Genomic DNA, 25,097 nt, shown 5'->3' with positions numbered 1-25,097 from the left:
TTTAGAGGAAGGGGGAACTTGCAAAGTTTTACAAAAGCAGGCTAAAATTTCAAAGAAAAAGCAGTCAGTGCAAATTTAGACCTTTTATTTGTTATTACAGTAAATATTTGATGTTCTCTTTGTCTTGATGAAAATGGAGAATTAAAAATAATATTGTCTAATAACACAGAATACCTAAAAGTTAAAGGTTGCTGCTGGAGAGACTGTCCATTAACTTCTTAATGAAAACATACGTTAAGACTGTCTATATGAAGCAAAGATGAACTTGACCCTTTTTAATGTTCCTCACCAGTAGTCTGTTAATATGAACAGACACATTCCCAGGCAATAAACTCCTTCACAAATGCCTTAGCTACAGTATATTGGCTTTTCTTAACTATGCACAGTAAAAATTAACTGGTTGGGTTGGTTTACCTCATGTACAGGTTTAAAAAGTTTGACAATAAATACCTGCGAAGACTTCTAATCCGGGAGAACCAGCCCAAATCCAGCATTGTTTCTTTATACAAGAAGCTGGAAATCAAGCATGCCATTGAGATGGCAGAGAGCGGAATGATAAGCAAGGTCCCATCGTCGGTATCACTCAGGTAAGCAAGTGATGCCAGCGTGGATGCACGTTGCGGCTGGGTCACGTCGTTTATTTCACAGCCCAGTCTGCCGGCAGCGTAAGTGCTTTGACCTAGGACACTCTGTGTCCAACTGTCACCTGAACAGTAAGTGAATACAAAACGGGAGCTGCCTGCAGCTCACACATGAAGTGCTCGGTGAGCTGTGTTCGGCAGCTGCTCAAGGGAACGTTGATTTGCCATGTAGAGCAGAGCTGGATTTGAACCAGTGCCTGCCCATCTGCTGTGAATAGCTATAAGGGAAGCCTGAGGGGCATTTTGAAAAGTACCTTAAGCAAATTTAAAGTTTAATGTAATTTATATCAAATTTTGGAGACTGAGATTTAAGCCTTACCACTGACTCAAATAAGATCAAGATTTCATTCCTACATGCTGTTTTCACCTGTTCATCAGTTCTTTTGAAATGTTGTTTCCAACTGTAACAAAGGAAGTAATCCAAATGTAATTCCCAGTCGTAAAAATAAAAATATTCTTCCTCTCTCTCTCTCTTTTCTCTTTTCCTTTTTTTATCCTGCCACAGTGAATATCATGAAGGAAAGATAAAGCCACTTTCTCCCACTGAAATGGAAAATATGCGGGAAATATTAACAAAGAATCTCTATCAAATACGACACCGAGTAAGGATGAAGTTTTGCGTACTTAAATACTTTACTACTCTTCAAATATATTGATTACCTTCCTAACATATCTTTGGGCTAGTACATCTGCTGTACCAGTGCATAATGATTAATGCTGTTACTTACTTCTGTTACCTATGAATCCATGTCCTATCATATGTACAGCAACATATTCATACTCCTTTATGCAAACAGCTTACTTGATATTATATTATTGATAAAGCTTAATGGCTTTGTCATATTACCTGCAATATACTTACATTATTTAAAAAGGATCACAGGGCATAATCCAACCCAACACTGTCCACTTGAATCAGTATTTTGCTCACTTCCTGATATAGGATTAGATTTCCCATTTGCCTCCAGTTGTGAAGTTGTTTGCATTAAGAGCAGAGGTGATGAGCTGGAAAAACTGTGAAATCAAAGCAAAAGGACATTTCACATTTACCCTCCTGTGGCTAAGTAGTTTGAATGCCTGAGCCCTTGGAAAACATTCAAAAGTGGAGCAAGCTTCAGCTTGCTGGAGGTAAAAATGACCTCCCCATAGGTGACTCATCGCTTTCCAACGTGCATCTTCTGTTGACATATCAGTGGAGCTAGTACAATGTAGGGGTAAACACTGTATTAAGCCAGCATTTTTCAATTACTTTTTCATTATAAATATCAGCAGGTTAAAAAAACCCAAACAAAACAGGTGCTTGTGAAGCAGATGACTAAAAAAATGCTGGCATAATTACTGTTCTTGTTCTTAATCATCTGCAATATGATTTTGTTGACAAGGATTTATGATACTTATTAAAACATTAAAGCAAAAAGCCTGTTTTGCATTGTGCGTATAGTTCAGCACATTTGATATTATGCTTTTCAGAATGTGACCAATGCTTTTATATTTCAGACAATGTCATATAACCGTCATAGCCTGGCTGCAGATGCAAATGAAAAGCAGGCCAAAGAGATTCTGATCCGTCGCCGGCACAGCCTTAGGGAGAGCCTGAGGAAAACAAACAGCCTGTCAAGAGAAAGACCGGTACTTGCATCTGGTTGTTTTACAGAAAGCAGTTATTTGTAGCTAAATGTCATGCAGAAAAAAATCTTCTGAAATGCAGAAAAAATTAAACCCTGAATTTGGAAGACAACTGCACATACAATGTCACACTCACACCTTGAATTGCCCCTTAGTTTGTGTTGACCCTTTCAGGAAAGCTTCAGGCTTGTAGAATGTGATATGGGAGTGGAATCTGCTGCCATAATTTTATCTCAGAGGAGCTGAACAGGCTCTGTACACAGTGTACTTCTAAGGGATAGTCAGTATTCTCTACCAGTATTTTGATGAAGTGTGGATGATCAAGGTCAAAAATAAATTTGAGGTAGTCAAACTACTTACAGTATGCTCCAAAATACGGGAAAGGGAACTTTTAATCGAGTCAGGGAGATCTTAATTTGAAAAATGTTGTGGGCTCTTTCGTATTCATAAAATGTAGCCAGGACTTTAGGTTTTGACACAGAACAGCAAAACCCCTTCTGCCTACAAGAAAAGTTGTGGCATGACAGTATTTGGCTTTCTGAGGCAATCCTGCAATACTTCACTGCAGACTTCAGACCATATCTGAATGGAGCACACTGATTCAGCAGGGAAGCTGATCCCCCAAACCATCTTCTCATTTTAGGTATCAGGGAAATTAACCATCCTATAAATATGTATCTCCACGTTACAGGAATACTTAATGACTGTTGTCTTCATTGATACAGTCGTTCTTCAGCAGCTGAGGCTGGAATGATGTCTCCAATAAATGCTATATCTCATTTGTGATCATCACCGTGGCTACTGTGGTGTTAATAATGACAATAAGTCTGTCCATGAATGATCTTTTCCCTCTCAACCAGTTATATATGTTGCCTTTGTCATACAAATAAATTATTTACTAGGTGGGATAATGAAGAGGCTCAGCAGGACTGAGACATTTTTAGGGCAGGGAGAGAAACAGGGTGTGTGGCAGCTTTTTAAAATGCACAGGTTGTAATTTTAAAAGTCATTATCCTCGGATAAATCCACCACAAAGCACCGTGGTCCTGAGCATTCAAAGAGGGAAAATCTCTCATGGAAAATAAATTTCCTTTCAGGTTCCCTTTGAGTGTGCAACAGTGAATGGTACAAGTAGAGGAGAGCTGGTAGACTGTAAAGGTTTTAAAAAATCTTTCTAATAAATGTAAGAAAGGATGCCCTTGAGAAACTTTGAATTTATAAAAAAAGCAACTTGTCGGGGAAAGTACCTCTCACGTTCCAGGAAGTATGAGCTGCGCACTGCACTGCTCCCAGGGCCTTTAGAGCTTAGTCTTGGGAAAACAAGGATTTTATGCCCTGAACCGGTAAATGATCACGCTGGTGCCTAACTTCCGCATCAGCTTCAGCGTGACTAGTCAACTGTATAGTCATTTATATGTATAAAGCACTTCCAGGATCAGAATACAGATTAGTTCTTGTGCCCAAGCTTCAGTCTCAACCTAATTTTTACAGCTCACTAATAAAAAGTTTCAAACTGGGGTTGCATGAAGTAGTGCCACTTGCAGTGTTTGCCTTCCTTAGGAAAACTCGTACAGGTAAGGCTGAGGTTAGAAAGCATACATCTATTAACTTTGATCTCAGAGGGCATATCACTAGTCTTTCCTTTGATTAAGCTGCTTGAGATTACTCAGTCTTTATCTTAGTTAGCAGAGTCCTCAACCAGCAATCAACATTAACTTCAGTGGGTAGTAAAAGATCACATATTAGCTAATCCCAAACTAACTCTCCAGCCCTTTAGCTACATAAACCCATTCAGGCTTCAGTCATGTATCTTAAAATGCATTATGCAGGTACTTCAGTCTGCAATAACTTAACATTTCTTATAATTCTTTGCACACAGGCTGCTGCAAATACGAAAAGATTCCTTTCACTTCCTAAAAACACAAAACTCCCAGAGAAACTACGAGTGAGAAATAAAACATCTTCCAGAGGTAATGAAAAATTTTCTGCTGTTTCCTACTGTGCTGCAGTCATTTTACCTACATAGAAGGAAAGTTTTTCCCGGAATGATGTAAATAAATCAGCATATTAATTTTGAAACAAACATTGTTTTATGTGCACATGCTTTCACTCTAGAGTTAATACCCTCACAGCATATTTGTAGGTGTTGGATATTTAGCAGGGGTCTTGGAGCATTAAAAGCAATGAGTCCTAAAGCAGGTATTTGAGTGTGGGGAAATGCCCCGGGAAGCAGAGTCTTGGGCTTTCTCAGTTCAAATGCCTTGTGCCCTCCAGCACATCTCCTGTAAGCAAGCAGCAGCCTGAAACACTTTTGCACCAGAAACACTGCCATGGTTCATTTGACTTGTCTTTCTTCCATAATGCCCAGATCTCCCTCTTGGATTATGAGCCCATTTGTTTTCTTTTCTTGGGGTCAGGGTAGAGGACACTGCTCTGAGAACTTAACCAGGAGAATGAGGACATGAGGTCTGGTTTACAGTTATCATGAAGAACTTCTCAAAATACTGTGGTTTACAACCAAAATGTCTTTTTTTTTTTTTTTTTTTCCTGCCTGAACTCCCAAATGTTCTATATTGGAGTTCTTGAATTCTAACAACAAAATAAAAAAAACTGGAGAAAGACAACCACTTGATGTAAAAACTTTGCCCAGTTCTGGATATTACTTTTGATTATTTATTACTGGTTGCATTACCATGCTTATACCATGCTCAGGAGCATTTCTTTTCATGACAAGCAACCATGAAGATCTCTTGCTGAGAAGATTAAATATCTGCACAGTCACTAAAACATCCTGATCCCCACCCCAATTAGCTTCCCACCCTTCCAAATTAATTTAGCAATAGACCATGTTTTTGTCTGTTAATAATTACATCTTTGTTCCTCTGAATGTAGGATGTCTCTTACTCTGTAGTTATGTCTGCAGAGGTCACCTACTGTCACCTAGAATTAAAGAGGAAATGTGCCTCCAGATGATTCAATTGTCAAAAAATATATTGTTTGACATATTTAGGGGGGGGAAAGCTTGCAAACACAGTCTGATGAAGACCTTCCTTGATATATAATTATCTGGGTGAATGGATAATTATGTGGTGATGTATTTTGTTGACCTCTTCCTCACCTTTTTAAAATAAATAACATGTAGGCTACTAATGGAAGTTGTTCTTCTGACAGTTGCACAATACATGATTATTTGCTTTGATATATTTAAAACATAACATCTGACTTAAGTCTAAGAACAAATCTGAGGCATTCATATATGATTGTTAAAATGATTATGAAATGACTGAAGTGTGCAATTCTGATAAAGATGTTAATCAATTTAAGTCTGCCAGGGAACATATGCACATGTACACATCCAGAAAGTTTTACCTGATAGCTATCATTGAAGAGCATTTTCTGAATGATTACACCAGCTTTCCCTTGACTGTTTTCTACCCTGCTGTGAGGGGATGAAGGATTATGCAGCACATGCAACCTGTGAGATTTGCCCTGTGGATTTTCGTTGATATCTTGCATTTAAGCATGTTAAGGACAGGATGTTTCCTCCCATCTGTACATTGAGCTTGGGAGATCCTTTGCTCAGCGTTGACACTCCTTTTCCAAAGTCAAGTTTCTAGAGCTCCTGTACATGTCACGCTCTGGAAATGCCTCAGATTAGATTTCATGGGATGTGAGAGTGAGAAATCTCATTTTTATATCCTCCTTGGATGTAAGTGGGGACTAAACCCCAGGTAGCTCAGAAACAGGTTTTTCCATGTCCAGAGCCACAACTGGCAAAATGTCAACTCAAATGGGGGCACTTGGCGATTACGGAGCAGCTGAGTGAGGGCTTTAAAAGTTACAGTTTTGAGGGGAGGGGTGTTTGTAGGTTGAATCTATCTGTCTTGGCAGAGTTAAGTGCCTGTTACTGGGTCTAATCAGAAAGCACTGAATTTAGGAAACACGGGGAAACATTCTTTTATGGCTCCTAGTGCTCATTGTGCTGTTGTTTGAATACTCCTGACATAGTAATAATCCGCACCTAAAATTTTGATTTTGTTTTCAATTAACAGTGGGCGACAGCAGTGACTCTGAGATGGATGCCGCGACGACAGTCCTCAATCTAAGACCCAGAGCAGGGAAAATCTTGAGAGACCAGAGACTGAGACAGCAGAGGCCACCACCTGAGTTTAGGGTGGAGTGGAAGAACGAAGTTGACGGGAGCCAGGACAGACAAGGAGAGCAGCAGGAGCCAAGCACCTTGCCTCAGCCATCCATTGGGTTCAGGCAGCCCCTGCTAACAAGACCAAGATTTGGCACTTTGAGTAGTGAAGATTTGACTGCAGACCATGGGTCAGCACGACCCGTGCCACCACCACGGTTAGTCAGGCAGGCATCACAAGGGGAAAGGCAGAGAAATAAGCCTGAGAACCAGCCGTACTGAACCTAGCAAAAAGAGACCTATTGGTAATAAACTATGGACGTATTGAATTAGGATTTGAAACTATCTGATCAGACTATGGGATCCATTAAAAAAAAATCACCAAGCCTCAGTGTGGATCTAACAACTTCCATTTGGGTAAAGTCAATGCCATTAACTAAGTAAAAGGAATACTGGAACAATTGCAACGCTGAAGACATTTAAAAAAATTATCTCTTTTATAAATAACTTATGGCAATGCTTTAATTACATTATTTCCATTATTAAGATAGAACGGAAATGTGCCTTATCACATCATCTCTTGTGGAACCAAGTCATGCAGGTTCAATACCCAGTTATCCAATGAAAACCATTGTTGAAAGTCCAGTGATGAAAGGATTCTTTAAAAAATTTTGTATCATTTCAGATTTTATTTATAATCAAATAATACTTGTTTTAACCAGAGCTTTAATATGAGTAACACTGAAAATTGCACAATGCACCTACCATATAGACTTTGTAAGAAGAGTAAATATATTCCTGAAGCCCAGTTTGTTGAAAGAGCTGTGATGCAGAAAAAGAAGAGAAGGAACAGGCTGTAGGAGCAGGATTGCAAATACAGTTTATAGAAAGGAGTTGCAACAGAGACAAGACCTGAATAGCTTGAATTGTTACTTCCTGAATTTTTGGCAATATGTTACATTTGAAAGGTACTGAGGATTACCTAAGGAAATCTGAATTACTTTGACTTTCACTAATGTCAACATGAGCTGAGAGTACCTAGCAGGACACCAGAAGCCCTAAAAAGAGAAAACTTCAAGCGGATAAATAATGTTCTTATTCAAAATTGCTTTTTGCACCTTAGTTTCTTGGTTGCAGTACAAACACAGCAGTAGAATAGTTGCGGAGTACTGCACGTAGACAAAGCAAGCAGCCTCCTGTTTGAGTCAGGGACCACTGAGACTCAAGAAAGCTGGTTCAGTCACATTTGTGAGCCTAGTCAACTTGTTTTACTTTTTGTTTCATCTGTAAAAGGGGAAAGATAGTATTTTCTCTGTCTGAACTATGCACTCCAAGGAACAAAAATGTTCCATCTAATTTGTTTGTACAGAGAAGTAGCACAGCAAGGCCCTGAAATCGGTTGAAGTCACTGTGCACCTTAATAACACACATAAGAAACATGGACTACTTCATCCCAGTGTAAATGGCTGCCATTTGAGTGCATACGGGAAGGGAGGGTGCATTAAAATAAATGATACTTAACTGTAGCTCTCAGGAATTTGCACTTTCTGTCCCACTTAATCTGTCTTAAGTTTTGAGCTTGCTTTAGCACAGATACACATTTCAGCACAATGCAGAAATCATTTTCATGCTACATGTTACAAGATTGATAGCTTCCATTGAAGAATGTACACTGTGAAATCATAACTTTTCTTTTTCATTAGCGCGTTTCTAAATCTGTGGGCAATAAGATTAATTTTTTTTTATTCAAGCTTGTCTTGAAAGAACTATTAAAAATCAGAATTTTCTTTTAAAATCACAGGGTAGATTTCTTTCAAAGGTTCATGGGTGGAGTTAATAAATTAGTTTTATAATTGGGGATTTAAGACTTTCTTCTAACGGCTTTGCCAAAATATTTATTTCATGTATGTATTTGAAATGTCAAACCTTGCTAAACTCTTGTATTGGCACATGTCTTTTAGTCTTTTTCTTCGGTTTCAGCTATGGAAGTTTCTGCTGTGTGTGAAATGCAAAGTCTAAGATGTAGAGGAATGGCTATGTGAACCCTAGAAATCTGAGTCAAATGTTCATGGCTATTCTCAACAAATGATTTTTGTGGAAGGCAATACTTAACTATCCTTTAATGATCATCTCCTCTTTGGAAATAAAACTGAGTTCAAACAAAGCCAGCAAGCTTTAAAAACAAATTTAAACTTGTCTTTCAATGGGAAAATATGTTTCATCACTGAAACTGTCAGTGAGTACTCTGTTACTGAATTATTGGGATCAAGTCTGAGTAATAAGCCTTCAGTTTGGATTTCAGTTTTGAAACCATGTCCTCCTTGCAGATCAGACTGTTTAGATTAGGTGTTTTATATCAGGCTCATCTGAAATCTGACCAAATAAATAAATAAATGTGAAATGTTGCACATCAACATTTAGTTTACTCCCTGTGGAGTTTTCTCATTCACCTGCTGGTAATGACCAAGCAATTGGCTCGTATCTGGGGAAAGCTGCCTTTTTTTTTTCACATGGATATCAGTTTTCATGGCACAATTTTAAGTAATGAATGCAGGTTTCAGGAACCTTACTGCTTTGCTGGTTGTCCGTTAGTATGGTGCACGCTCAGATCATTGGTACTTAAATTGCATGCCCCACAGTATAAGCACATCAAATTGGAGGTCATTTTTATGAAATGTGGTCTTAAGCTCTTGGTGCTGCAAAAAATGCTAGCATGCTGTTACCTTTCCAAAGCACTTTGAGATCCACAGAATACAAGCATCAAGGCAGATCTCCAGCATGGTTACACTGTGAAGCAGAAGCACAGGTCTCCTGGAACTCTGTCTCCTTGTAAGTGCTCTTTTCCTTCCTCACTCCTGCTCCTCCCACCCTTTTCAGGCTCTTTTGCACTAGTGCTGGGTCAGACCCTCATCACCTCTGGGAACTACTTTTCTGGGTGTTCTCCTTTTCAGCAGCAGTGGCAGGAGCAGGTGACACAGGCTATATCCCAGGTAGCCCTTCTTATTCAACTCTTGCTCTGGTTTGGGTCAGAGGTTTGCCGTTTCCTATCTTTTTTGTTTCTTTTCCTGCAAAGGAAAAGCAAGTTCAATAGCACATTTTGATCCTTCTAAAAGGCCTTCAGCTTGCTGAGGAGAATTTTCCTTCACGTTCCCATCAGTTTGCTGGAGAACGGAATCACCAGTAAATCTGTCCTCGAGCACCATCTGATGGGGAAAGTCATGTACTGACTGGGAACGTTCTTCACTTTTTCAGGAAACCACATCTTCAGCAGTGACTGGGAAACTCTCCAAATCCACATACAATTTTTTTGTTTCCAGATGGACTCCCCAGTACGCTCTGTAGCATATTTAACTGCCTTGGTGTGGAAGCACAATGCACAGTTGCTCAGTTTTAGGGACAGTAGGAAAAATGTGTTACACTCTGAATTAGGGTTTTCCCTAATTCAAGGGAAATTTTAAATTTTAAGGGCTGTCCTACTTGGTACTAAAGTACAATTCAAACTTCACTGAAACCAAAGGTGTTCAACAAAAGAGAACCATGCTGAGTAACAGTTCAGAAACTCGAGAATATCCTCTCCACCAAAGCCCCATTGAAATCACACGGAGAAACAAAGTTAAAAATTTGGCCAAAGTAATATACATGCTGTTATGAAGAATATCTTGGGGTCTTTAGGAGCAAACACACTGCACAACCTTTTTCAAGAGATGCCAAGTCCACCAATTGCACACACCAGCAACATTTTAAGGCAGACACTGCAAGAAATGCTTCAGCTGGTCGCCATTTCCAAAATTGCCTTAAGTTCTTCCAACACCCCCTAGCCTCTAAAGAAAAGATGGATTTTGAAATTGGCTGAAGAAATGCTTTTTTTACTACTAGAGATCTGATCCTATAAAAATATGCTTGTGAATATGCTTAAATCATGACATCTGCAATACACAGCCCCAGCCAAGCCAACAATAGATTGCAGACCAGGCCAGAAAACGTGACAGAGGGGGGTATCAAGTCCAAGCATGAGAAGGAGGAACTGCTTTAGGACACAGTAGAGAGAGAAAAGTCATAGACTACCTGATTCAGGTGCTATTCAAGTCTAAGAGAGAGGACTAATACTCTTTTTTTAATCTCTCATTTTAGCAGATGACATAACGTGAACTTTCTAGATAAACCTGCAGCTGCACTTGACAGTTGTGTGAACGACCACAAGGCAACTGTCTTACAGCTTTCAAGTCAAAGAGTTTCATCCCCCTCTCAGCCTGTTTATTAGAGAGCCAGCTAAATGGGGAGCGACTTAAAATATAACAATAAAGAAATGCATGGCAGCTTCATTCTCCTCTGAACAATCTAAAGGACCTTAGCATTTGGGAGTTAATCAAAACTGGGGCTGAAAATTGCTCATTTGGGATACCGTGCTGAGCCACTTGAGAATCTTGTCCATCAGAAGGATTCTTCTTGCAGGTGGTAGAGAGATCTTCTAATAGGACAACACGATGGGAGATTGGGTTAGCATCGTTCCTCTCCCAGGTTGGCAAACTCTGATGTGGCTCCCACACAGCACTGACATGCTTTGGAAGCTTTTTTAAGCTGTGTGATTTGACAGAATATGAGGGACTGAGACTGAGGAAGGGAAAGCACTGGTTATGCAAGGTGCTCAGGTGAGCGTTCCTGGTTCATGATCAGGTTTAAATTTGTGGCTTGTGAGTTACAACAGCAGTCTAATTGCCACAGATTATGTTTCAAAAAGTCTTTTTTTTTTGCCACAAAAAGACACTTCATATCGAAGACCTCCTATTTGCTACAAGTTTGACAGAATGGAAGACCAGTTCCTATCGTGGAGCACATCTCAAAAAAAGTTCTCCGATGTTAATTTAGGATTTAAAATAACTAGAAATTTGGCTTCATTTCTCCTTGTAAGTTAACACAGAAGGTTTTCAAGACTTCTCTTTAAAACACGCTCTACAAACTCTCATTTTTATGAGGAAAAGTCTGAGCTCCACTCACGATCATCCGATTCTCAAAGTTCAGGCTCTAATGTACTCCCTTAACAAGATTCACGATCGGCTCTCTGCAAATGAGTCTCCAAAATTATAGCAATAACAGCACAGTCAAGTCTTGGGTTTTCAAATCCCAAAGTGCCAGGCTATAAAGCCTAACTTACCCAGGGGTATTCCATAGCACCCATATAGAAATGGGGGCTGGCAGCACCTGAACGTACCCAACAGAGGTTCCAGTCAGCTAGAACGTGACGGCATTAGAGAGCGCTTGAAGTTAAGGAGCGAGCCAGTCGGTAAGCAATGCTTGTCCTGTGTTGTTGCTGCATTATCAGCTCAATGATCAACCTGTTCTCAGAAAATGAGGATGGTACTGGCCCCTGGATGGTGCTGCAGTGAGTAAATTCAGAGAAAATAAAACAGGAAAAACTGAAATCTGCAGAAATGTTTATAAAGAATCTCTTCAACTGTATGCAGCATACACCAACACGGAATAAAACTTACATTTGCTTCATCATTTAAAAGCAAGAAAATCAGTACATAAAATATGCTACTAGCTGTTTTACTGAAATAAATTACTATATTATATACACAGACTCTTCAACATCAGCTGATCATAAAGGTCAGAAAAGTAGTTGCTGTTAAAAAAGTGAAAATTTCAAAAGGTAAAAACCAACAAAAAAACCCCAACCCTGCCTACAAGTCCAAGAAAACCAACCTAAAACTAAAGTAACAGCAAGTAAGAGAAAAATCTTAATTTGCAGTGATTTGCAGGTAGAAACTTCTTTTCTTTTGTACATACTCAGATTAGTTTTTTTAGTCTTCAGACACAACTGGATTCAAGAAACTGGTAATTCATTCAGTAAAGCCCACTAGACTGTAGTCAAAAGTAGCTGCAACTGCTCCTCCCTCAAAAGGGGGAGTCACATCTCCTTCATCTCCAGGGATGTCATTTACTCATCACTGAACTTTCATGGTTATGGCAACTATGAGACAACACAAGAGATACGAACACGGTCTCCAGGCACTAGGAACCATAGCTTTAAGCACTCTATCTCAAAACTGGTAATTTCTCTATTTTCTTTTATTTCTTCTTTTTCATTCACTATCAAGCCACTTCTTGGTTGAAACCTTGGCTTCTGTGCCTTTTATGTGAAAAGCAGGCAGACTCAAATGATCATTTTAAGGAACAGCTTGAAGAAAAAAAAAAAAAAAGAAACATCTGCACTTCGTATCGACTTGAACACCTCTACTTTGTGCTGTAGTTTCAGCAGAGGAAAAGGGGAAAAACACAGTGACAAAATGATAGACATGGTATGTCACTTCATTTTATTTCTATTCCTTAAAAAAAAAAATAATTAGTGCAACTTTTCTGTAACTGAGCCTTTACAAGGAAGAAACATTTCTGCAGCATTTCAGAAATCATTTTGGCCTACAAGTAAAAAACTCTTCTGCAATGTCAGTTGCAACATGTCCCTGAGACCACAGCCTTCCACACATTTCTCAATTCAATTATTTAATTTCATTTTTATTTACCTTATATGGAGAACTATTTTTCACAATAAAAAACATTTGCTGGATATGGAAAGCACACTTTTCACTTATGTATAAACAAAAACACTGAAGTTTTGAAGCTTTTAGAAGTAATGTTCAGGCAGCTGTATATGTCAGTATAAACTGAATTATGATGTTTACATAATGCAACCTTTATCAATACTTAGAAGAGTAAATGTTATGTTACCTCTTATAACCAACTAGTATAGGAAAAATTACTAAATCTTTTCTATATGTTAATTTTTGAGGGGTCTTTCCTACCCTTTTCCATCATCCCTTGCTACAGTTGCAAAACACAAGTCCCTGACTTACAGAACGGTGGGTTTAGCTAAAAAAAAAAAAAAAAAAAAAATTAAAAGATGGAAGGAAAGAAAATAGGAAATTTAAGGCAAGAATATTTTGGGACATTTACCAAGCAAGATAAGAGGAGACAAGACACTTGAAAACACCTCAAGTTTCTAGGGAGAAACGAAACACAGATTATTACAATAAGGAACTCTGAGGATATGTACTGAACTCATAGCAGTAATGTGACACACAATCATGTCAATATATAAAATTAAAACAATTCGTTGTTCTATACACATTCCCATGGTGCTGCCACTGGAATTTAAATGATAGCAGGCACTGGAAAAGGTAAAGGAAAAAAACAAAAATAAAAAATTCAAAAGACCATCTATGACTCTCCTGAAGCAGCAACACTATTTGCATGGATATGTTCAAGGAAATAACTAAACTGTTTTTAATCAGAAAACCCTTCAACAATTATACATAGTTGACTTTGTACTTTGGTCAAGTAACACTAGGAAATACAGAATGTTATCAGTGCAAAATACATTTTTTGTATGTTTCAAATGAAATGTAAACAGTGGTGACTGGCAAGTAATATGAGCTTGAACAGTAAATAGCACAGGAGAGTGCTCCAACTGTCAGTATAGCCCTGACAGTAACCTCTCATTAGTTAAGCAGTACAGACTAATGAAGACTAAAATACCAACAAATAAAGTTTTTCTCTTGTCACTGAAACGTCACTTGTGCCTCCAAAGATGAGAGAGAATGCACTAATCCAAACCCATGAACTACTGCTAGTTGCTCCAGCACACTTTTAACAGCCATTCAAAAGAATTAAGAAGCAAATTTATTCCTAAAACAAAGGTAGAAAAAACACAGAGGAAATATTAACAAATAATTTATGACAAAGTTGCTCAGAAGTTATTACTAAACAGAAACCACCAGTTTCAATAAAGCTTAAATTCAGTCTCCATTTCAGTTTGAATGGCACTGAATAATTGTCCATTTCAGGCCTTCTAATACATGAAGTTAGCATATACCCAATTCTGTTACCTAGGAATCAGCAGGGGTCAGATGGCTACCCCAAAGTGCCTATCATGCCGTGTAGCAAGTAGACAACGTATGCTTAATTAAATCGTATAAGCAAGCACCCTGCTAATTAAGCTACTGTCACAGCAGACAAATGACAGCAGACCACAGCATAAGAAATTAAGGCTAATGAGCTATATTGCAAAATCTCCTGATAAAATAATAAAAATTAACCTCTGGTTAAACAGTAAGAATCAATTTCTGTCTTTTAACAATCTATCAATCTAAACACTGTTTCAAATGTGAGCTACAAGCAGGATTTGTGTATTTCATGTCATTCTTTTTTTACCTCCAAAAAGGTTTAAAAACCATTAAAAAATCCCAGCCAGTACAATACAGCAACACCTGTCCCACAAGTGTTCCAGTGGTACCAGTTAGAATAACATCTGCCTGGAGTCAACAATCCTGCAACAGAAATATTTGTATGTACTTGCCTCCACGTGAACAAAATGTACAGTAGTAGCAGAATCTTTTAAGAAGGTACAGGTCTGACACACATAAGCATCACCCCAGGTTCATATTGCCTCTCCTGAAAGATACATCTATGCAATATAAATTTGCAGCTATTGATTTTTTAACTTAACATTTCCACGGCTACAGTACTTTTGTTTGTTTGCGTTCATTATCAGAATAGCTACCAAAGCTAGTCCAACCCCTAGACTTGGAGGGCCACAAGGACTGAACTCCTGAGCAATTCCAGAAAGGAGCGGGGCAAGTATACGTCCCACTGATGTCACAGACTGTCCAACACCTAGGAGAGTACCACTGGCCTCATTCCCACCAATGGTCAATTCAAGATCAATGATACAAGTACGACCTATAGTAGTTGAAAAGGCTAAGAATGTGGAAGACAAAATAACCATCCATATGCTCAGCGCTGACGCATACAGGAGCATCAACGTGCAGGTAAGTGTGCTAGAGTGCAACAAAATCCTGTAAGTGTTGTGCTGATAGAGTCTTGTTATTGGTCCAAGCAGACAACCAGCCACGACTCCAAGTGCACTGCTATAGCTCATTAGGTATCCAGCAAACAAGGGTTTCACCCCAAATCTCTCCTCCAAGGCCAGACTAAAATTACTATAGTACAGCAGTATAGCAACAGACATCAGCAACCGCACTAAAAATATATCCCACAGATCAGAACACGCAATTCCTTTAATCCTCTTCAGCACTGTTGCAACTTGGATCCATGGAGACTGGAAAAGACCATCGCTTGCCATAGCTCCATTAGTTGCTGACTTCAAGTGCAGGTCATGCTTTGCTTTTGCTGAGAAACTGTCTGCTCTGTTGTTGCCTTGTTGATGTTCCCTATTGCTCCCATTTTCTTCACTCCATGGTAACATCCAGACAAGACCTATATAGATCAAGAAATTAGCTGATTTCATTACATTGCATTAACTTTACATGGAAGGTATCAGTTTGATTGTAACAGTTTCCTTAATGTGAAGATCCAAATTTAAAAAAGGACTTAAACAATCATTTCACTTTAAACGACTATAAAGATTAGTGTTACTCACACTATCGGTTCAATTTCAAATTCTGCGAAAGCAAGGGAAGAAAACACTGAGATGCCATACTCACAACATATAAACATATCTAAAGGCTAAAGCCAAAATTCCGATTTCTAGTCTTCACTTCTGGGCACGTTAAAAATTCCTACTCCTGTGTCTGAATGTAAAAGTGAGATATACGATACAAAAGAGAAGCACCTGGAGGTTAACTGTTTCAAAATTCCCACTCTTCCACACAGGTCGAAATTCAAAGGGTAGTATCGGTATACAGAACACGTATGCCATAGATGGTAAACACACTATGAATTCAGGGTACAACAAATGGCATAAAAACACAAAAGCGAGGAAGGAAGGGACCCAAGATGAAAAATATGACATACAACTTACCAGCATTCAGAAGGAAGATAGAGGCACAGATGAAGGACGTTTTATAAAAGCCATCTTCCAACTCTGTAAGATAGCCACCGACAACTGGCCCCAGAATGAAGCCCACACTAGAGGCTGCATTGAAGCGTCCCATTACTAAAGGGCGATCTCTCTCAGAAACCAAGTCAGAAAGCAGGGCTTTAGAGATGGAGAGTGTGTGTTTGAAAATACCTGCAACATAATATAAGCAAAAGAATAAATATCTATCGTGCAGTCCAAAAGATTAAAAATGACAGAAGCTATTTGAAGTATCAATGGTCAAAATCTGTATGATTATATTTTTAAGATTCCATTAGCCACAAATTCTTAAATGCTCGTGCAGCAGGTCGGGTGATGACCATCATCCTGCCGTCCAAGGATTTGGACTGAGGAATCTAAATTATTCAGGCATCTGTCTCAAAAATGGTGCTCCTGCAGAAGGAAGTAACTGAGTGCTGAAGCACATTAGGAATAAAAAAACCCGCTAAAGTAGGAACTCATGGATGGGTAATGGTGGAGTAGGAATAGCTTGCTCATTTATGAACATAGCTCTGTACCAACTTTGCTGAGTATGAGATTGTAACACACCAAATTCATTGTGGGTGGCAAAAGAAAGGCACAGAAGGGTAAGCATACTGCAGGAATATTAACAATGCAATCTTTTATATTCCTTCCCTCTGACGAGGGCAATGCTGTCACAGTGACAGTGCTGTTAGCATTAAAAAGTATTACCTCTACTAAGTAATCAAATGTTAAACCAACTAATTCATTAGCAAACTGTCTTTAAATGACAAAATATTAACAGTTCCTAAACCAAAACTATGGGCCACAAAAGTGCCCTTTATTTGATATGTAATAGCAATGCTAATTATATCAGAATATATGCAGTAGATGTTCAGATATGTTAAGAACTCCGATACAAACCCTGGCACAAACTTATCTCAGTGCTGCAAGCATACATGCATTTGCGCAACAAAAAGTTGAAGCAGTGAATTCAAATTTCAGCCAAATCTTGCACTATCACTTTGAGATATGTTTTCAGCACTAATGCACTTATCATTCCATTCTCCATTGCAAGTGCAGGCCACGATCTCCAGCAGTGACTTGTTGTGACTAGCCCTACAATAGCCTCTTTCAGGGTATTGCTGCGCTCCTGGTCTCATAAAAGTTGCCAGTCAAGGTGCCATAAAAGTTGTGACAGTTGTTGAATATACATTTGTCCTGGTTTCAGCTGGGATAATTTTCTTCCTAGTACCTGCTAAATTGTTTTGGATTTAGGATGAAACTGATGTTAGTAACTCGCTGATGTTTCAGCTATTGCTAAGTAATGTTTACACTAAGTCAAGGACTTTTCAACTTCTCACCCCACCCCACCAGAGAATAGGCTGGGGAGCACAAGACGGTGGGAGGAGAAACAGCCAGGACAGCTGACCCAAATGGGCCAAAGGGATATTCCATACCATATGACATCACGCTCAGCATACAAACTGGGGAGAAAGCTGGCCAGAGGCCGCTACTCGGACACTAGGTGGACATTAATTGGTGGGTGGTGAGAAACTGCAGTATGCATCACTTGTTTTGTATCTTCTAATTATACTATTATTCCTTCCTTTTCTGTTCTATTAAACTGTCTTTATCTCAACCCATGAATTTTACTTTATTTTTTCTGATTCTGTTCTCCATCCCACTGGGCAGATGGGGGAGTGAGCGAGCAGCTGCATGGTGTTTAGCTGCCTGCTGGGTTAAACCACATTTCAAATTATTTTCAGGAAAAAGTCCAAAGAATACTTGATTTGTAGAGATTTTTCCAAAATGCTGTTTACTCACCTACAGGGACTCTAGAAATAGCAAACAGGAACACAGTGGTGGACGTTCCAAGAAGGAAGTAACCCAGTGCACTGAGAAGAATACAAGCAAGCAGGGAATACCGCCTTCCTACTACATCACTCCAGCAGCCCTTTCACAAAGCAGGTAATTAAGATTAGCTTTTTATAACATTTAACTATATACAGTGAACAATCAGTACATCTAAATTAAATTGAGACGAGAGATCAAAGGACTGTCAATGAAAGCTTAGTAAGATTATTACACAACATTCCTAGGCGCTCAAAATTTGGAAGTCACAAGCAGGGTTCTGCCCTGCCAGCAGTGCATCTGCCGAAACTATGATTCCATTTAATGTCATGCACAGAGGTTTTTAAAAAATAATTTCTCTCTTTGAAAAATAGTCCTGCAATAAACACCACAACATATTAGTAGTAGGGGCCCTCTGAAAAAGTTGTCACAATGAACCACAAACGTTTGCTTTGCATCAATGGTTGCTATGTACTAGATGCTTGTTGAGCATCCTAAAAGGAATGATCTTAGCTATGAGGAGTTTGTCATCTGAGTGCAGACAGGTAGGTAGTAGTAATGAGAAGGGCAAACAGTAAACTTGCATTTAGCATGCTTACAAATCAGCTGGATTCCACAGAGGGAACAGTTTTTTAAGAAAGTAGTCAATGGTCTTGCAGTTCAAAGAAAATGTCACAAGATTATAGAACCAAAATTACCCCAAGTGGCCTGGATAACAAACGCTGAAACCGTTTTTTTTTTTCATGAGACACTCAAAATCTGCTCTCTTGGAAGCTAGGAGGCACCAGGTTAATATTAAAGGTGCCCCTGTCTAAATATGGGGATCTCAGTTATTGATAGTTAAGCACGCATTCAAGAGGTTTAGTCTTTGCACTCCTGCTTAGAGTAAGATGTAATAAATCAAAAGCTAATACAAAACAAAACCAAACAAAGCTCAAAGACATAATGCACGAGTTTAGGCCATAAGGCAAATTATAAGGCACTGCTCATTAAGCAGAGAAAGCAAACTCCAGGTAACAGGCTTATGAAGAGCTGACTCATGAGACTGCTTTTTGGACAGGCTACAGCACTGAAGGAAACTGCTTTACTAGCACCAACATTCAAGAGAACCCTGTGTGACTGCAATGTGCTCAGTAACGTATCTGAGCACAAATCTGGATTCTAGTTTTTGTCTAAAGACTGTTTTCTGTTTAATTCTGTAAATTCTGGCAATTCCCTATAAACTAAACATTTTCCATACCACCTAAAAACTGGACCCTCCAAACAAAAATGCTTCTATGAACACTGTAAACATTTTAAAAATGTCAAGAAACACTATTATTAACCTCTTCCTTTCCCCCTAAAATCCACAGAAATACGAACATAACTAGGAATGCAGTGTTAGAACTCACCACAAAAGTGCTGGAAAACAGTTGCATTATACCATAGAGAGATCCTAAAACAAACAAGTAAAATAACAATGTTTAAAAGTAAACTTGATTTTTTAAAAAATGAAAACTTCACAAAATTTTAAATGAGAAAACATGACAGAAGTTCTGGGAATAATTTACTAGAAGAACAGGAGGATGGAGCAGAACAAACCAAGGGTGGAGTTTAGCAGATAACCAAGGAAATAGCTTCAGGAATGACAAAAAAAAAGAAAAATGGTGAAAAATTATGAAACTATGTAATGCAGAAGGATGTTACCCTGTATGTTGCATTAAACAAAACAGATCTTGGTATTTATAATTGCTTTCTCAGAATCAGGAGAGAATGTAATTACTGGGAGGCACTAATTACTTTCCACTTGACACTTCCAACATATTGCAAGGCTCCACAGAAGCCCTGAAGAACCCACAGACCCTATGTTTTAATTTTGGAGGCTAGTTTAGCAGCAGTTAGTGACAGAAGAGAAGAAGCGAGAAACATGTGCCAGCCTTTTTCATTTATAAGACCAAACTTCAACCTCCTTTTTTTTTTAAAAGTTAAAAATCAAAGCAGACTGTTGAAATGAAAACATAGTTTTGATTAATTGCTGCTTCAAATGGTACTCTGTCAACTCCGAGTAGAACCAAAATTATTTCATGAAAAGCACTAAATCTTATTCAAAATAAAAATGCAAATTAATAAAAAATTGAATAACAGAGCCCATGTCAACCACACAGAGCTATGAAGAATATCATACTTTTACCATTACAAACCATAAAGACCACCATAAAATATAAATAAGAACATTAGAACCACAGAACTTACCTTACTACTTCATTTCATAAGATAAAATTCCTAAGCTTTTTGGATTTTACAATTTTACAAGATTTTTGGATTTTACAATTTTACAAGAATTTACTTGTAGTCACTCCTTAAAGATAGTAAATATTTTGCCAAAAGACAGTTGCAAGGAACTTAAACTGGGATTACTCATGGGCTTCGGAAAGCTCAGGAGAACCACCTGCAGAAGCACTGTTTGCAAAGTCTGTAAATAACAATAAAACTAAAAGCAACACCTCTGGCTCCCAGAGTTGCTGAGCTGTGAATTCTTGGGATGCTGGAAAAGCATCTGCACAAGTATTACTAAAAGCCTTCTTTGTTCTTTCCAACAGTGCTTTTTTCCAAGCACCTGCTTTTGGCTACTGTACACAAGTTTGGGCAGGTCTTTGGGTCTAACACAGCATGGCTGCCCGTATGGTTTTACTTGGATATTTGCCTTCCTTTTTATTATGCTACTAGCAAGAATTATGTTACAATGTCCCATTTGCAATAAGGTATAATCCAGGTCATGTCACATTATCATATTCTTTGGTAAATTAATCAAGTACTGCAACTCACCTATTATTCCAGCAACTGTATGACTTGCTCCTAGAGATCTGATATGAAGGCTCATTAAAGGAACAACCATGCTCACACCAAATAAATCCTGAAAAGAAGTGAGGAAAGTTTTAATAATTGATCACTTTCAAAAAGATGATGACAGCCTGGCTTAATAACAGTCAATATACTAAAAAAAAAATATTATTTCCACATCAACAAAGATTAAAAGAATTATTTTCATGGCCAATGTAGTTTGTTGTAACATCAACAATGCATCCACCATGTACAAAATTACAAAATCACGTAAACTAAAAAATAAAGGATTGCCTCACAGAGGAGTTTAAACTTTGAAAATTGCAATCCTCTTTCCCCCTTTAGATATCATTCTGAAGATATATATTTAAACATTAAAGATTCCTTTAATATAAACTTTATCTGGTTTTTAAGAAAAGTACTTGGTACCAGTAGTTTAAATTCAAAGTGGTCTTTAATTTCAATCACCTAAAAATATTTTTTACTTGTGCAAAGACAGCATATTTGGAAAATATACAGTATTTTAATCTTGACTACAATGGGAAAGAAGCTATGGTAGGTCTGAGTCTGCCTATAAACTGCCTTTGTGTATACCTTCAGAAGTATACTGAATACAGAAACATGAAAAAAAGAAAAAAAAGCAAAGCATAAGTGAAAAATGTTTTGTAAGAGCCAAGGCCAAAGGAACTGCCCATCCTAAACAGTAGAAGGATCTCCTACTCATTCCTTTTGATTTTTTTATCTTTAGTTAAGCTTAACCACATTCACCCCATAGTTCTTTCATTACTACTACCTGGCACAGCATACAGTGTCCTATTTCAGAGCAGAACCTGTCAGAGCAAGAGCACCTTTTATCAGCGATTGCTTGAGCTGAACTAGACAAGCCCTTCACAGCATGCCCAAAACCTGAATAATTTTAACAATGTGTATCACTAATTCTCAGTCTGTCTTTAACTGTCTTTTGATGGTTGAAATTGAGACTTAAAAGGTTAAAATAATTATTAAACATGTTATCATGAGCAAACAGATCACAATACCTAGGGGTATCTTCAACAATACAATCTTAGGTGTCACTTGCAAACCTGAAGAGAGGTTCGATCGTCATGCAGGACATTGACAGAAGCATTTGAAAGGCCAAGTCTTAGAACATACCCTGGTAGTACTGGACTGGTCACAGGCACGTAGGTAGAGCAAGACCCATTGACCACTATCCTGTGATGCGTGTTTATTTCTCATTTCACCTATAATTTCTTATATTAAACGACAAATACCCGGTATTTGCCTGCTTACAGGAAGCTTGCATCACAGGCAATGGCTCTTTACTATGGTATTTCAGTTCACTTTACATCCTCTAAAAGGCCGCTCATTTGTGCTTATTTCAGTAGGTACTCCCTGCTTGGTGTCAGCAAGACATCAGAGGGGTGGAGAACCACAGCGCTTTAAAAGTTAGCTAAGAAACAAAGCTTGTTCAAACACACCTTTTCCTGCAATATTTATTTGCTCCAGGACCCAAACCAACTAAACTGTTTCTAGTGCCCAACCTATGGGTAGGTAGGACAAAATATCTACATTTCACAGTGCAATTCTGTATTCATTTTGTTTTACCTATTTTGTCCAAGTCATCCCTTTTTAATTTTAAATCAAATGACATTTTCACAAGGTTCACTAATCACTACACAACACAAACCTTCTTTAAAGTCTGCACTCCGTGTTCTTTCAGTAAGGGTTTTTTTTCCCGAAAAAGCATTTTTTTAATTTTTTTTTTCTTCGGTTTACACCAACCACTGGTATTTCAAGGAAAGAAAGAACAGCTTTCTGACAAGCACAAGGCAAGACGTAGCTTTAAGGTTGCTGTGCTTTTAAATCATAGCTTTGCATCAAACCGCTCCAAGGCCTCCACAGACAAAACATGACAGCGGCTGGCTACAAACCACACTGAAACTGCGAAGAGGCAGTGGAAGCGATGCACCCCAAAACCCAGCTGCCTTATCTGGGCTCCAATATGGGGGGCTCCGCAACGAGCCGGGGCCGGTGGGCGCCCCCAGGATTCATTCAGCCAGGCAAAGGACACGGGGGAGGCTGGGGGGGGGGGGGGGCTGTGTGTGCGTGGGGGGCTGTGTGTGTGTGTGGGCGCCTACCCGACCCCAAGCTGTGCATCTCCTGACAGCCCTGAGGGGACCTCCGGGCTGCGGGCCCCCCCTCCCGCCTCCCCCAGCGGCTGTGGGCCGCGCCGCCGGCCCTGCGGGGCGGGAGTCCAGGCTTCCCTCCTCAGGCACGGCCGCCCGTCCCAGGCCGCGCCGGAAGGGCGCCGCCGCCGCCCCCCGCTTACCAGGAAGCCCACCGCGTAAAGGCACCGCACGAAGCGGTCGGAGGCCGAGGCCGTGCTGCCCGTGGCTCCGCGGCCTCCATCCTCCTCCTCCTCCTCCATCCGGCCAGCGGCGGCCGCGGGCCCGCGCCCCGTTGCGGCCGGCGGTGGCTCCGGGCATGCGCACTGCCGGCGGCGCGGCGGGAACATGGAGGCCGCGGGGCGGGCAGCGGGCGCAAAGCTTAGTGTTTTGTTTGCGTTAGCGAGCGTATGCTTCGTATTTCCTCTTGTTCGGGCGAGGTGGAGGGTGGATAAGGATCCCTGCAGGTTTTGGAAGCCGCCGGGATCCCTGCCGCCCCCCGCCCCGTCGGAGTTTGACCTCTTGGCCTCTTGTGTGTGTTTGTACGTGGAGTTTTGCAACCCGTCAACCTCGGGGCTTGAGGCTCTGAGGAGAGCAGGTGGGGTAGAGGGGCTCTGGAGGCAGAAACATGCCCAAGGAGCGTGGCAGCGGGTCCCCTGCACCGTTCTCTTGGATGCTGTAGAAGGATGGCTTGAACCTGCGCACCTGAGCCTGCCTCCTTCAAGGGGAAACGTGGCAGTGTCCCACCGCTACGGCTGTTCTTTGGCCTTCTCACAGGGCTCAGCCCGGTGCCTTCATCAAGTGGTTTTGGTGGCAAAGTGTTTTCCTGCCGCCTTGTGCGGCTGGGGTGCTGCACCAGGGAAGGAGGACGTCCCTCCTGATGTTAGTACATGTGCTGCTGTGCTTCCATTACAGCCAGGGACAGCTGGGACTGTGGACGACTCTTACGTTATAATGTATTTGCATACAAAGAAGTAAAACAGCATTCTTCAGTCTCTGAGTTGTGCAGGTGGAAGCGACTGTCACATGCAAAATACCTTTATGCTGGAGGCAGGGGGGATTTTTTTTCTGTAGCTGTTAGGCCAGGGATCAATAGACAGGCTGCAGTTTTAAATACCTTTTAAAAAAAAACACTTTCTAAAATACTATACTATATTACAGTATTATATATAAGAATAAAATATTTTCTAAAAATACACAAGGGAATATGCTTTAATATGTTTTTAATTATCTGTAAGATGAAGCTTTTGAAAAATTATGATTTTTAAAATTTAAAAGTTAGCATCAGTTGAGAAAGTTTGAGAAAGACCAATCAATGACTGACAATAGGATAATGTCAGTTCTATCTTAATATTTTCAGAAGAAATAAATATCACAGGATCAAGAGTCTTCAGCAGATTTAGGTCACAAATCTAAAAAGGGGAAGGGAATGTGATTTTCCTTATGGTTATGAAAAATTAAGCTAAAAAAACCCAAAAACCAAACCAAAACCAAAAAAAAAACCAACCCCAACCACCCAAAACTGGAAGGGAAGACATATTCCTAGGTAGGTAACTTGTAAGATACCAAGGCAAAGCTTAGTCTAGCGTATACATAGGGACAAAGATGTTATCAGGGTCTCCAGAATAACTCAGCTGTGTAATATCCCGGTGTCTGTGATATTTTATAGTTGGCTTAACCAATACATCCTATTAATTTAGCTCTTTAAGGCCACTTTGAATAACAGATCCTCTCAGTGGATATATATATATATTCTGAACATAATATTAATGGAGACCACAGTTGCATACAATTCCTCTGAAATGGACAAAATGGATACAAGGTATTAAAATATTAGAGCATCATGGGAATCGATAATACATTGTCTGCTCAATATTGCACTACTTTTTTCCTTGGTCATTTTAACTCTGATAAAATAAATGGAAAAAGCCTGAAGATTTATCAGAGGGAACTATTAAAACAGGTGGATCATTAAAAGATCAGAAGAATTTAGATACCTTAGGTACCTGGGGTAT

General features: G+C 39.5%; 2 protein-coding genes across 2 annotated transcripts in view; one reads left to right on the top strand and one right to left on the bottom strand.

The window, feature by feature from the left end:
• Positions 1-11,706, top strand: part of SLC9A2 (solute carrier family 9 member A2) — a 37,369-nt gene extending 25,663 nt beyond the window's left edge. Inside the window, exons 8-12 of the mRNA XM_056328761.1 lie at positions 426-587; positions 1,147-1,243; positions 2,139-2,270; positions 4,147-4,237; positions 6,320-11,706. Coding sequence (XP_056184736.1) covers positions 426-587; positions 1,147-1,243; positions 2,139-2,270; positions 4,147-4,237; positions 6,320-6,690 — 853 coding nt within the window. The 3' untranslated portion in view covers positions 6,691-11,706. The remainder of the gene's footprint in view (positions 1-425; positions 588-1,146; positions 1,244-2,138; positions 2,271-4,146; positions 4,238-6,319) is intronic.
• A 2,356-nt stretch (positions 11,707-14,062) lies between these two features.
• Positions 14,063-23,556, bottom strand: MFSD9 (major facilitator superfamily domain containing 9). Its single transcript, XM_056328763.1, has 6 exons — positions 23,247-23,556; positions 20,903-20,990; positions 19,489-19,532; positions 18,071-18,200; positions 16,226-16,435; positions 14,063-15,681 (listed from the first exon to the last, which is right to left on the bottom strand). The coding sequence occupies exons 1-6, from the start codon at positions 23,430-23,432 to the stop codon at positions 14,891-14,893; spliced, it is 1,449 nt and encodes a 482-aa protein (XP_056184738.1). The 5' UTR covers positions 23,433-23,556; the 3' UTR covers positions 14,063-14,890.
• Positions 23,557-25,097: the final 1,541 nt, after the last annotated feature.

Source organism: Falco biarmicus, chromosome 2 (genome assembly GCF_023638135.1).
Source record: "Falco biarmicus isolate bFalBia1 chromosome 2, bFalBia1.pri, whole genome shotgun sequence".
NCBI classification, from domain to species: domain Eukaryota; kingdom Metazoa; phylum Chordata; class Aves; order Falconiformes; family Falconidae; genus Falco; species Falco biarmicus.
The sequence above is the reverse complement of the archived record's forward strand: the minus strand, read 5'-3'. Positions and strand labels throughout refer to the sequence as shown.

Coding starts and splice junctions, on each gene's coding strand:
- MFSD9 (XM_056328763.1), bottom strand. CDS start 23,432: ATGTTCCCGCCGCGCCGCCGGCAGTGCGCATGCCCGGAGCCACCGCCG. Junction 20,991..23,246: donor TTTACGCGGTGGGCTTCCTG/GTAAGCGGGGGG, acceptor ACTTCTTTTCAG/GATTTATTTGGTGTGAGCAT. Junction 15,682..16,225: donor TATCTTCCTTCTGAATGCTG/GTAAGTTGTATG, acceptor TGATCTATATAG/GTCTTGTCTGGATGTTACCA.